Below are 13,411 nucleotides of genomic sequence, written 5' to 3'. Positions count from 1 at the left end.
ACAGTTCATATTGTAACTTATAATAATAAGAGTATTTTAGAATCTACCTACTGCTAAGAAAAATGAAATGTACACTTTTAAAAATATGCTAGTTTGAAAACAGCTAGCTTAGGTTTTTATAATAATACTAGCTAAACCCCCGTGTACTTCGTTTCCTGTTAAAAGTGCCAACTCTTTATGATTCAAACTTTGTTCAATTAATTTATTTAACATTCGGTGTATGATGTTCAAAACTTCAAATTTCGCATCGATCATCTTGAATCTCAAAATACTTGTGCAAGTACCACTTTAAAATACGAATTTTGGAAGATGCTATCTTAGTGCTGCACACTTAGATGGTGGTACGAAAGTACCGTGAATATTTCAAGCATCAAGCTATCATTATTTGGGATCTACGTTGATCAGTCAATGAGTCGGTCAGGTTCAGGGCACGTTCGATAATATTATATTATATTATAGCCAACCTCCCCCCCCCTGGTGTTGACCGTGAGACATGCTTCTGATTATGAGAGCAGTATATTTTCAGGTTTTATTTTTTAGGTTTTATTTTACCTCGCGAGGAGCGTACGTAATTATGAATGTCTAACACGTTGTTTATGATGTGTATGTGTAGGGACAACAGTCGAAAAATTAGTCTAGAGAATACCATTTTTACTAAGTTATATAATTTTGACCAAATATAATAAACATATAGGTCTAAAATTATATTCAATCATAACCAAGGTTGTAAGCACACTTACAACAAACAAAAACATATTATTCTTTAGTTTTTTTTCTGAACAGTTGGCGCCACTGCTGTATTTTTTCCATCCAGTTTCTATTTTTTCTGGGGGGGTTTTCATACAATTTTCTTTTGTACAATCCTTGTCCTGACAAATACAAAAAATCAGTCAAAGCAGCCGAGCAAAAATTACGAAATAACAATATAGCATATAGTATACGTCATAGAATTTAATGAGTATATACAAAAATGTATTTCATAAAGGTAAATTGTACCTATTGTTTATAAAATACATTGAGTTCATTATTTCAAACTAGTTTCAGGTTAATGTAACTGAAATTATGTACAGATGATTGCAAACACATCGCATTAATGTCTGGGTCATTTGTAGCTATTCGAATCTGAATTCATACTATTGTGCAATGTATGAAAGACAACAACGAAGATATCGGTTTTGATCGTTCTAGCTTGACGATAAGGTATATCTTTATTGTTATTATTATCGCTATTCTAAGTGCAAGCACCAAACGCATACAAGAACAATCAGAATATAGTGTGTGTAAGCTACAGAGCATATAAATGACCACCATAGCAATATCACAAAGTGTTACCGTTCCGTGCAAATAATATTCATTGTACCTACAGTAGTGATAAAAATATTATTCAGAAACCCAACAATAAGCATATTAATATATTTTATTGGGCGCATCATCGACAATGTTCTGCAATAATATTTGGAAAAGTATAACGCAAGACAGTTGCACAAATATGATTATTCTGTGTTATCTAAAAAATACTCCTATGCCTTAAAATTTAAATACTTTTAAAACCAACATAAAAACAAAAAATTATAAAGTAGCAAAAATAGAAGGACTAGATATTAAATTATTCTTATGACAATTCGATGATTTTTTTGTTAGTTATACTAATTTGATTAAAATAAGACTATTTAAATAGTTATCGTTAGTTTTTTTATTTTCCACTGGTCAAAAAATCACTGGCACTTTCAAATTTTAAGTATATTTGGTTGTAAATATCGTTTTCAAACATTTTTTTCAAAGCACCGCCCAAACTACGTCTTTGTTATTAATTAAGTTATCAACAGACAACAATATAGAACACAGGTGGCAGTAAAAATGAAACGTTAAAATTATTTTATTTGTTTAAAATATTAGAACATAATATTAAACATAATATGGTATAAATATACAACATATTTATTTAGATTCAATAACAAAAACACTACCTACTATATTTTTATTGAACCATGAAGAATTTAAGTTTAAATTAACCTAATTAAAACTTATAATACATTTATGTTAAGTTTTATAAACAAATTAATCCAAATTTCAAGAGACTGAATACTCTGTGAGAGAATTGGTACTTACTTTCAACTAAATAAATTTCAAAATAAATACCATTCTTACATACTACCCTCAAATACTTAACATACTCAAACATGGGATTTTCAGTAGGTACTTTTACTATACAAATATTTATTAAATTCAATGTTGAACCCGGAATTTAGTATACTTAAAAATGTTAAATATATAATATTTATAATTGCCACTAACGCACTAAATAGGGACATAACGCACTAAATAGGGTCTTTAACAATAATTATATTAATGTTAAGTTGGTATCGTTTTATTTTAATATGTTCAATAAATATTTAGCCAATTATAAAGACCCTAACATAAAAACATAATAATTGGAATGTCTGAATAGCTTTAAAGGAAATTATTAAAAATTATTGAGAAATCCTTAAATATACTGACTAAGTCCATTCATGTCAATTTAATAAGCATAAATAGTTTTTATCAACAAAATTATAACATATTGATATCAGTCTGTTCTAGATTTATGATTCGGATAGGCACATGAGAATAAAAATAGTAAAAATGATATATTAAGGAAACAAATAATTTTCCAAATTTTTAATATTATATTGTTTATCGTTGTATATTTCTATTTTTTAATGAAACAGAGAGTAAATTTCAATGCATGAGCTTATAGATAGCTGAAGTATAGAATGTTAACAATTTTTAAGTTTTTGATTTATCAAAAAAAATAATGCTAATCATTCGTAATAATTATTTGTACCTTTAACCTTATTAATTGTATTAAAGTTTTCTAATTTATCGTAGTATAATATTATAATAGTAAAAATATTTTTTTCGGTTTAACGAGAACGATAAGCATATTTATAGTAAATTAACTTAATGCAGATGTAGAGGTTTGAGAAGAATGACATAAATTTGAACTTCATACCTGAGAAGGGAAGTAAGCACTGTTATTATGATGCATATAATATAAATAAAGTATATTTTGGTGATATACAGGTTAGTTCAAAATGTAATACATCACACAACCTTAAAACAAGGTAGGTACCTATAAATTATACAAAACAGATAAGTCATATTTTAATTTGAATTGGTAATTATGACAATCTTGGTGGATAATTAACTATCCGACTTGGTACAGTGTTAAATATATTGAAAAATGAAAACTCACAAAAAGTAAACAAAATAGTAAAATACAACAATAAACAGAAATCACTTTCTAAGTATAACACACAACATCAACGTTTTTATGTTACCGCATAGTGGCAAAGTGTCCATTGATTATAAAAACAATAAATTAAACAACGTAAACAAAACTCGATATCAGCAATAAATAAATAAAATTACATCTCCAATCTCCTCCGTCCTCTTTTAAATTACAAAATATCACTACATAACATACTTCTGATATATTATAACCCAATCATAAGGCCTGTTTTCTCCTATAGAAATGCAATTTGGGGTTCTGCCAAACCCTCTAATATCTTTCCAATTCAGTAATACTAATCTATTTTGTAATTGATTGAAGTTGAATTTTTATATTAAAAAAAAAAATCACATAATTTGTATTTTATATTTAATGAAATTTATGAACATAATCCATAATGTATTAAAAAATATTCGTGCTTAGAAAATTGTCAAAGAATTATCTAGATACGTATATTTATACAAAATAGTAACAAAATTCAATAGGAATGATACTAATATAAATTAAATAAAATGTATTTGAATACCAACTAATTCAATTATCAAAATATAAAATTAAAAAAGGTGGGTAAGTGGATGTCGCTCTGCTGTACAGTAGGTTACAAGTGGGTCACTGTATAATGGATGGTATTAAATTTTAATTCAATGATATAATATCATTGTATAAGAAAAACGATTCTGAGCGGAGACGGTATGTCAGTCTAGGTATAAGACATAATATTATATTATAGTCTATAGTATTTTAAAAAAATTGATCTATAATAGGTACATATAATAAATTCCAAATTAATCATATCATAATATCTATTAGGTACTTATAACGCGATATACATCAACAAAAAACCGTGGTACTATCATAGATATATAATAGTATACTTTAGAAGTTTCAAGTACCCACGAATAATATTATACAATCACAACAAAATAACTAAAATAGTTATCCTAGGTTTTTAATATGTAATTTCGTCCAAATTTGTACTTAAAATGACTATAAAAATAAACTGTGTAAATGTATTTTTTAGATTTTTTGGTAACAGAATTAATTACTTACGTTGAATCTTGTTTTAAATTTTCAATTCTTAGATACAAAAATTGAACATTTTATAAATTTTTAACTACAAAATAATTTTTCAAATTAAAATTTGATAAATTTTGTCAAAATTTGATCTTTAAATCTTTTTTGATAAACAAATAAAATTTTATTGATATTTTTAGAAAAAAAACTAAAAAAAAATGAAAACTGACAATGTCCGTAAAGAGCTCAAAATAAGTCAAAATATTTTGAAAATTTTATCTTGTATAGAAAATGGAAATGTAAACATTCAGTCAAAATTTCATGCATCCACAGTCATTTTTTTTAAAGTTACACCAAAAACCAAAATCGATTTTCTCGAAAACAGATTTTGCGTAAAAATTCCCGTTTTTCCTTAATTTTTCTTTTGTTTTTCCCGGCGCTTTTGAAAACCACTGGGAAATTTAAATTTTGACCTCCCCCAATGTACCAACGATATTCACTTTCTGATCGAACAAGATACTGAAGTTGAAAATCGTAGCATTATTTCGACTACTTATCGTGTACACAGACACAAAAAAAATAAAAATAAATAAAAAAATAAATAAAAAAATAAAAAAACACACATCATTGTAAAATCAATACATTCATCGTTCCACTCAGAATCTAAAATTAAGTTAATAAGGAATTCTAGAAAATAATGATTATGACCAAAAGTTTAACTGGATATCAAATTAATTTATTTTCCATGATTTTGATCAAAAATAATAATGTAATAATGATATAATCTGCTCAGTATCCATAAATATGTAGGTTGATAAATTATTTATGAAATAGCATTAATGTAATTTAATTTTCTTGGTATTTTACACGTTCATAATTTAGAAATATGTAAGAAATAAGATTCAATCCAAAACAACATTTAAGACACAGAAACTTGGTTTTTATATAGCTATGTTTAGCGCGCATTCCTGACCGATTGGCACCAAATTTTGCACATGTATAATATTATTTGGGACGGGTCGTAATAGTATTAGAATATTGCCAAGAGTACAGCTATTATATAATTTAAAAGGCAAAGAGTGTGGCTGTGGCTTATAGAATCGAAAAATACTCTACCGATGTTGACGATTCAAGAGATATTTAGATAATATTATACAATCATTATTTAGGGTGACTTATACTCGCTATTAATAATATTAAAATTATAACCACATTATGTCCGTTTATTTCTGCTGGCAATATTGGTTCATGTAAGAATAAAAAGTTACTTATAACACTATCCGCGCAGGTGGATTTGCACATCTATATTTCATTTATCCCCGGGCATAGTAATACAGCTAAAGTATATTAATAAAAGCCAATGTTTGTGTATGTGTATAAGCGATCCATAGTTAAGTCTATCGCATTCATGGTTTTGAAATTTGGTACATAGGTAATCCTATATACCCCAGAATAGAAGTTTTATTTTTTAGAGAGCGGCTCGCACAGGGATTTGTTGGCTTATGAAATACGAATATTTTTTTGTTTGTTTAGGGTTGCCATTTATTACATAAATTAAAATAGTTATTATAATTGTACATCATTTTAGACTTGTATTTTTTATTTGGTCAATATCACCCAAATTACTTTATTAAAAATATATATAGTTTATATTAAGCGGAGTTTAAGACAGGTTAAAACTACTGGAATTATTTAATATGGACACTTTCCAAATATAATATATTATGTTAGGTATACATATAATAATTACAATAACTTATCGAGAATAAATTTAGTTTAGAGCCCATTCAAAATTTTCAAACCCATGTATTACATCAAATTCAGAACGATGTTGCAAAAATTAATTGACGGAAATCATTAGTTTTTAAGTTATAGCCTTACAAAGTTCAGGATTTTTTGTGTTTTACGTATTCGTATAACGGAATATTTCACTGCATTAACTTTTCTGTTTTACTGAAATAAATACATACATGCATATTTAGTTAAGCATGCTGAAAACGATTAATCAGAAGAATTTGGTGATCAGACTAATTTTAAAGTTATATACCTAATTGAAATTTTTGGTATTTTCATATACACCCGGCGAAGTCACTCGATCACTGTGCTTGCTTGGACAATTAAAATTGAAAACATCCCTCGACTTCTTATATAAAACCACCATGGGTGGGTGTCATAATTTTTCCTACGTCACAACTTTTAAAACGTGGATTTACCTGTTTCTGAAAAAAAATTGAAAAATTCGCGTGAGCCCTAAATTTGATTTATACCACTAAATTTAACAAATATTTTGTGTGAAAATAAATGTAATCCCCCCCCCCCCCATCCAAAATTCCTGAGCACGCATCTGGAAATATGTGTTTATGGCTACTACTTAGTAAATATTTTTTATATATTTATTATATTTTTTTTTTTTTTTATATTTTTTTAATCACAATATAACTTGTCATAATAAAATTCAAATATTTTTAATTAACAACATTTTGTGAATAATATATAAAAACTAAGAAATATTTTATTTTTATCTTTGGCTGAAGGAATTAATTAAACAACAAAATAATGTGAATAATAATTCGGGATGTGTTTTTTAATTGATTTTCTTTGAGAGACTCTTGTTACAGTAGGCATTTACTATTTACTATGTTTAAAACAAAACCTAATAATTCAATTTATTATGCTATAATAATACAACCGTTATATTATTCAAAAGTTACATAAAGCGTTTGTAGACTATAGAAGTAGCTGTATAGTACACAGCATTTTTAATGACGTTTTAAATTTTCACAGCGAGGATTATATTTTCATTACTTCATCACCTAATTGACGGTGGAATATTTGGATGCCTTGGTATTTTTTATACAGTTGGGAACAAATAAGTATCAAAATAATTTGTAAATCAACTGGTATAATATAAGGCATGTGCAAATTAGATGACTTACCATAAAAATAATGTCGTACTTACCTAAACAGTAACATAAAAATATGATAATTGTATTAACTACTATTTCCGCAGGTAAATATAGTTTTGTTTGTGCCGAATCATTCTAAACAGAAATAAAATATAATGTGTTCATATATTGTAATTATAATAATGATAAAATTGTAAAAATATAAACTTTGAATATTTATGTTTTCATATGGATATTATACTTACAAAATCATTTTGTTCTATTTTTGATGTGGCTTTTATCTATACGGTTATTTTTTACACACCAAACGACAGCCGCTATTATCACCAGTTTATCCATTCAGCACTATTGCCCTTTGTGTCACCTTTTGTCACGGTTATTTGCATATGACTATATGAATATAAAATTGACACAAACATATTATATATATATAATATGTGTATAAACATACAGCGACAGAATAACGACGTTAGATAATGTAAATCTAGATTTGTAAATTCACGTTTAACTCAGACTCTGTAGACATTAAATTGCATTGTTATGAAGCATGTAGAGAATTTATCAAACTATAAATACAAGGAACCCAATCATTCGTTTTCAATAGTCACTTGACGCAACACTCATATCGTGACTGCGGTGCGAAAAATCACGAAACTGTTGATTAATTAATTTAACCTGAGGTACATACCACCAACCCGATTTTGTCCTATACTCGTACGCTATATGTACCGTGTCTATCAATTTATTCAAACTTATCAGTGTTTAAGATATAATATATCTATAACGATAAGCCCTGCCTGAAGTGCGGGAATTCACTCTAAATTTGATTTAACCCTTTAAGTCCCGAATTTTTTTTTTTTTTGAAAAAAATTTTTTTTTGTAATTTTTGTAACTTTTGGGGTATAACTTATGTACATTACCAATTTTGTGAATTTTTGACTTTTGGTTAATGAGTTATAGGTATGGCATTGTACAAGGCCATTGGGCGTTAACGTAGTCAAAATTTGGTACATAATAATTTTGTACAAAACTACAGTTTGATGTATAATACAACTAAAAAATAAATTTAATCATAGAAATGTTTATATTTATATAGCATATAAATTGTTTAACAAAATAAAATGTAACCCTCTACAAAAAATTTGAAAAAAAGATATTATTTTATAAATTTATAAATAAAAAACAAATTTAAATAACATCAAACCTTAAACAGTAAAAATTAAAACAATTTTAAATGGTTATAAATTTAAATAACGTCAAATCTTAGACAGTAAAAATTAAAACATAACAAACAAATTTAAATGGTTAATAATAAATAACATCAAATCTTAGATAGTAAAAATTAAAACAATTTTAAATGGTTATAAATTTAAATAACATCAAATCTTAGGCAGTAAAAATTAAAACATAACAAACAAATTTAAAAGGTTAATACTTAATAATAAATAACATCAAATCTTAGACAGTAAAAATTAAAACAAAATCAAATTTAAAACTTAAAAATCCTTTTTAAAATGTACTTTTGTACTCAGTCACTTTTATTTTTTTTATTACACATTTGTAGGAACTTCATTTTCTTCATGGTATAAACTAAAACATTCGTTTCTATTTGTGAAACACAAGTGAACTTTACATTTTCTACAAAATACATGAGTGCGGAGCTTGCATCCATTATACTTGCAACGAATGGCATTATCTAATTTGTCAAAATGAGGTAGATGACCTACATAATCATACCTTACTTCATCAAATGGTCGCTGGTCAATTCTTTTAATATTTTTTTTGGGTGTTTCTGGAGTAGAGGATAGTGATGGTGATGATGAAACTGGGCTACATCTAGGTCTTCCTCTCTTCCTAACAACAATATTATTAACCAAAATAAGAGTTTCAGACAAACGCTCTTTGAAATGCAGTAAGTCCATAATATGTTTTTTATCAACATTCAAATGCTTACAATCCATTTTATATTCTAGCCAACTATTGACTGTGGCCATATCAAAAGCATGTGTAACCATTCTTAAAGTCCATTTTCTTGATTTCATAAAAGTTCTAAAGTAACTTACTAATTGGTCATGTTTGTCGGTCACGAGGTTTTTTCAAAGTAATTTTTGGAGGAACAAAAGGTTGTTTTTTCCACCGAATATTGCACTTATCTATATACGCCAGACTAGAAGTTGTAGGAGTATTAGTTTCAGTCATTTCATTGGTAACTGTTATATTTTCTACCTCAGTATCAATAGATTGGTCAACAGCAACTGTTGCACTTCTCAATGTTTGATTTTGTGACTGATATCTTGTCACTGGATCAGTATTCACTGGCTACAAAGTGTAAGTAATACATAATATACTTTACTTCCTACAGTAATGTAATAATCTACATTGAATACTTACAACTATTTCATCTTCCTTGTCATCATCCTCATCTAATAGTAAATTAAAATCACCATCATCAAAATTGGTCATAAGACAATCAAATTCACTTGATTTAAAATATTCATCGTCTTCATCAGATAAATCGGATAATTCTGAATTTGTACCGTCTCCTAATAGCTCCAAAATATAATCATCTGCCAAAATACTATGGGATGCCATTTCTAAAATAATGAAGTAAATAATATTCACTTGAAACTATTATAAATATTCAAAAATTATAATATAAAGTTGTAACTTTTTTCATACATATCAAAAGATCATCAATAAGGAAACACAAAAGCATATAGTACTATATTGTTTTTAAATTAATTTTTAAGAAATACAATAACTAGTTCACTAATATAATTAATATTATATTATTATATGATTCAATTAATTAGGTGCCTATTACAAAAACATTTAGCAAATGAAAAAATGAAAAATGTTCATAACAAGAAATTTAAACTGATAAAAGTATAACGTGTTTTGATATCACGAACGCCCAATGGCCTCCTCGGAGGCCAAACAATCAACACCCATTGTGCACTATTTGGAGGTAAAAATTAAATTTCGACCATTTGTCGTCAATATTTTATATATTTTCAAGGAGATTACAAAAAATCAGATTTTTATAACGACATTTGAGCGAATAATCAACAATAAAGAAACTGATAACAATAAAATTCAAAATTCTTAAAAATTATTTTTCTAAGTTCAATTAAGTCTTAAACAACAATTTAAACAGGTGTGTTTATATTTTTAAATTGATCTACACATAATTTCACATATTATTCATCAATTAATTAGTTACTACCGTTTACAAACGATTTTTTATCAATTTATATACTTAATGGCCTTGAGGAAGGCCAATGGGACTGAAAGGGTTAACAATCATATTAAATATGCTTACTACTTATGTCCACCTATATTACATCACTTTAAAACTTATAGATATTTCAAATTTCGCATCATTCTAGTCTTGGGTATTTTTTGTAAAAATATTATATGCTTACATTTTGTACAATCCAAAATTAATAAAATATTATCCTATTATATTTCAAAATGTGTACCTAAATGTTTTAAAACGGTAAAACTATTATTATATCGTATAATATAATTTTTATCCTGTTATATTTTATATGTAAGTTGTGAATGTAATGAAACATAACAAATGCTGAAATATTTCTTATCAAAAATATCCAGTAAATTCAAATATAATATAGTATTGTATAAATATTAGACAAAACATCGTGAATTATGACATATGATTAAAAATATAGTATAAATATTTTGTTTCTTTTCATTAGGTACTAAAACTAATAATTTATGGTAGTGTGATGATAACATTGTGAAATATAGGATACCTATTATAATATTATGTTTTGAATTTCTTTTAATCTCATAATTTTACATTTTTAACTATTATAAAAAAGTAGTCATTATACCCTTTTGAACAAATTGTCTGCCAAGGGTTTCTAAAAAAAAATAATAAATTATAAAAAAACGTCACATTGAGATACTACATGTATTGGTAAAACCGGAATTCATGTATGTGATATAATACTGTGTGACAAACAAAAGTTATAACAGTCAAGTAATATTAATTTTCTAGGAACTCAAGAAATAATCATTTAAAAAAAACATTGTCTCAACATAATGGGTATTTGTTTAGTCACTTAAATATTTGAATTGCAACAGACATGGAGGATTTGTACTTAATCGAAAAAAAATCACTCAACATTGTTTTATTATCATGTATGTACATTTGAAGAGTGCATAATAGATTTTTAATATAATGTATTTATTTCATAAGAAGAAGAAAAACAACATTATATAATATAATCTAACAATAAATACAAACAGATAACATAATTCTTACAGAGTCATATTATAGTGGTACACGATTTTTTTTATTAACGAGTCATATCCAATTAAAACGAATACATAATTTTTTTGCTATAACAACATCACACCATACAAATAAATAATAACAGCTACCATAATAACTAAGCACAGTTGGGTTAAAAAAAAATGAAAATGTTGAGGCGCCATCCCCAGAGATTCAAACTCTAATTGTGCTACTTTTTATATACACATACAACCTAAAGAAAATTAAGATACAACTTTAATGAAAAAATATAATTTAAAACAAATGGCTTTAATTATTACAAAATATATTAATGAAATCATTTGTTATACCTAAACATACTAAATAGTATTATTAATTAAATACAATACAAGGGGATCCATGTATCTGGATATATTAACGCTGTTATAATCCAATTTTATGATTGAAAAAAAGGCTTTTTTTCTTCGATTTTCTAATTTTGATATGCCTAATTTCAAATGTTTTTATATTTAGTTTTATATTTTGCTTAAAGATTTTTTAAATCTTAAATGTTTTTAATGACAACCTTCGTTTTTAGTTTCCTATACAAGCTGAACAAATGTTTTATTTTTATAATATTATTGTAATAAGATATAAGGTAAATTTAAATTTTAAATTAGTGAATCATTACTTTTTCCATTATATTTGAATCAAAATTAGAAAATCTTTTTTTTCCAAACCATAAAAACTGTCTTATAGTGCATTTATTTGTCACTCATACCTATATATGGTATCAAAGTTCTTGTAAGATTAAATTGTATACCTATATATTTTTATAATTATATTATTTCGTATCTATTTTTATTATCTATGAGTTAACAGATTTGAATGAACCTATATTTAACTATTACTCATCATGGTATATTTTTTAAATTATGGTCCATGATCAGTGGCATATTTATTTGAAGGGGTAGGGTAAATATAAATTTAGTTTTTGTTCATAAAAATAAAATATTTTTTGTTCATTTTAACGGTTGTCATTGATCATAGATCATATTACTATTATAATTAGTAGAAAAATGTATACAAATATATTTTTTTAAATACTATTATAAGTGTGCGGTCAATGATCTTTGTAGTCGAGGTCTCGTATGTAAAATAAAAAATAAAACTTACGTATATAAGCAATTTATTACAATGATCACTTTTATGATTTTTCTTTTTTAATTGTGGAAATACTTTTTATGCAAACACATAAATACGAATACCAACCAATCTTAACGATATTGTACCTATTGCCGTCGACTTTTAAGCATTCGTTGAATGTGTCTCCAGTGGTTTGTGTTAACGTCAATAATAATATTATGTAAAGAATTAAGAGATGAAAAATCATAAAATTAGTCATTGTAATTGTGTTTCTATCATATATTTTAACTGGAAAAAGACTTAGTTTTTGTCTTGACTTAGACAAAAAATGATTTAAAAATACATTCATTTTAATTTGGGTGAAGTCGAGTAATACAGATATAATTATAATAAATTATGCATCTATACTATATAAAATCAAAGGCCTAAAACGAACAACCCTTATGAAAATGCATAGTTATAAATCGATTTTCATCAATAGATTGCAACATCCGTAAAGTGTCATAGGTTTATTTGTATTAAACTTACTTTTTACTTATCAACACATAAATGTTGAATTTAGTTAACTCACAAAAAACTATAATTGTATTGTAGTTTTATACACATATTATATTATTGGCATTGGCTACAGAAAAAAAATAGTTATAATAATTGGATATATCTGTAGACCTATATTTTATACTTAACTTGAAATAACTGTGTTCAAATCTTTGAAATTCACATTTAAGGGGATGGGTGGCGGTGATTTCTTGTCTTTGTCTAACACACGCGCAACATAAGAATTTAGATGTGTTTTTTGTCCAACGTACCGATTGATATAGTGAAGCGATAAAA

The 13,411-nt window shown here is 26.1% G+C and overlaps 2 protein-coding genes and 1 long non-coding RNA gene across 5 annotated transcripts in view; 1 reads left to right on the top strand and 2 right to left on the bottom strand.

Moving 5' to 3' along the window:
* Positions 1-13,411, top strand: part of LOC100162357 (myotilin) — a 162,702-nt gene that overhangs the window by 102,362 nt on the left and 46,929 nt on the right. The window lies entirely within an intron of this gene.
* LOC115034261 lies at positions 5,024-8,297 on the bottom strand. Its single transcript, XR_003839610.1, has 4 exons — positions 7,437-8,297; positions 7,245-7,326; positions 6,333-6,504; positions 5,024-6,238 (listed from the first exon to the last, which is right to left on the bottom strand). It is a non-coding gene; the product is annotated as an uncharacterized LOC115034261 (long non-coding RNA).
* Positions 9,238-9,886, bottom strand: LOC107882436. 3 transcript variants are annotated; one of them, XM_016800780.2, is made up of 3 exons: positions 9,871-9,886; positions 9,583-9,785; positions 9,238-9,510 (listed from the first exon to the last, which is right to left on the bottom strand). In XM_016800780.2, the coding sequence occupies exons 2-3, from the start codon at positions 9,781-9,783 to the stop codon at positions 9,262-9,264; spliced, it is 450 nt and encodes a 149-aa protein (XP_016656269.1). In that variant the 5' UTR covers positions 9,784-9,785; positions 9,871-9,886; the 3' UTR covers positions 9,238-9,261. The 3 variants fall into 3 exon arrangements, with proteins under 3 accessions (XP_016656269.1, XP_016656268.1, XP_016656270.1); XM_016800781.2 differs by lacking the exon at positions 9,871-9,886 and having other exon boundaries at positions 9,258-9,358; positions 9,418-9,510; positions 9,583-9,826; XM_016800779.2 differs by lacking the exon at positions 9,871-9,886 and having other exon boundaries at positions 9,583-9,821.

This window comes from Acyrthosiphon pisum, chromosome A2, assembly GCF_005508785.2.
Source record: "Acyrthosiphon pisum isolate AL4f chromosome A2, pea_aphid_22Mar2018_4r6ur, whole genome shotgun sequence".
In the NCBI taxonomy this organism is placed as follows: Eukaryota; Metazoa; Arthropoda; class Insecta; order Hemiptera; family Aphididae; genus Acyrthosiphon; species Acyrthosiphon pisum.
The sequence above is the reverse complement of the archived record's forward strand: the minus strand, read 5'-3'. Positions and strand labels throughout refer to the sequence as shown.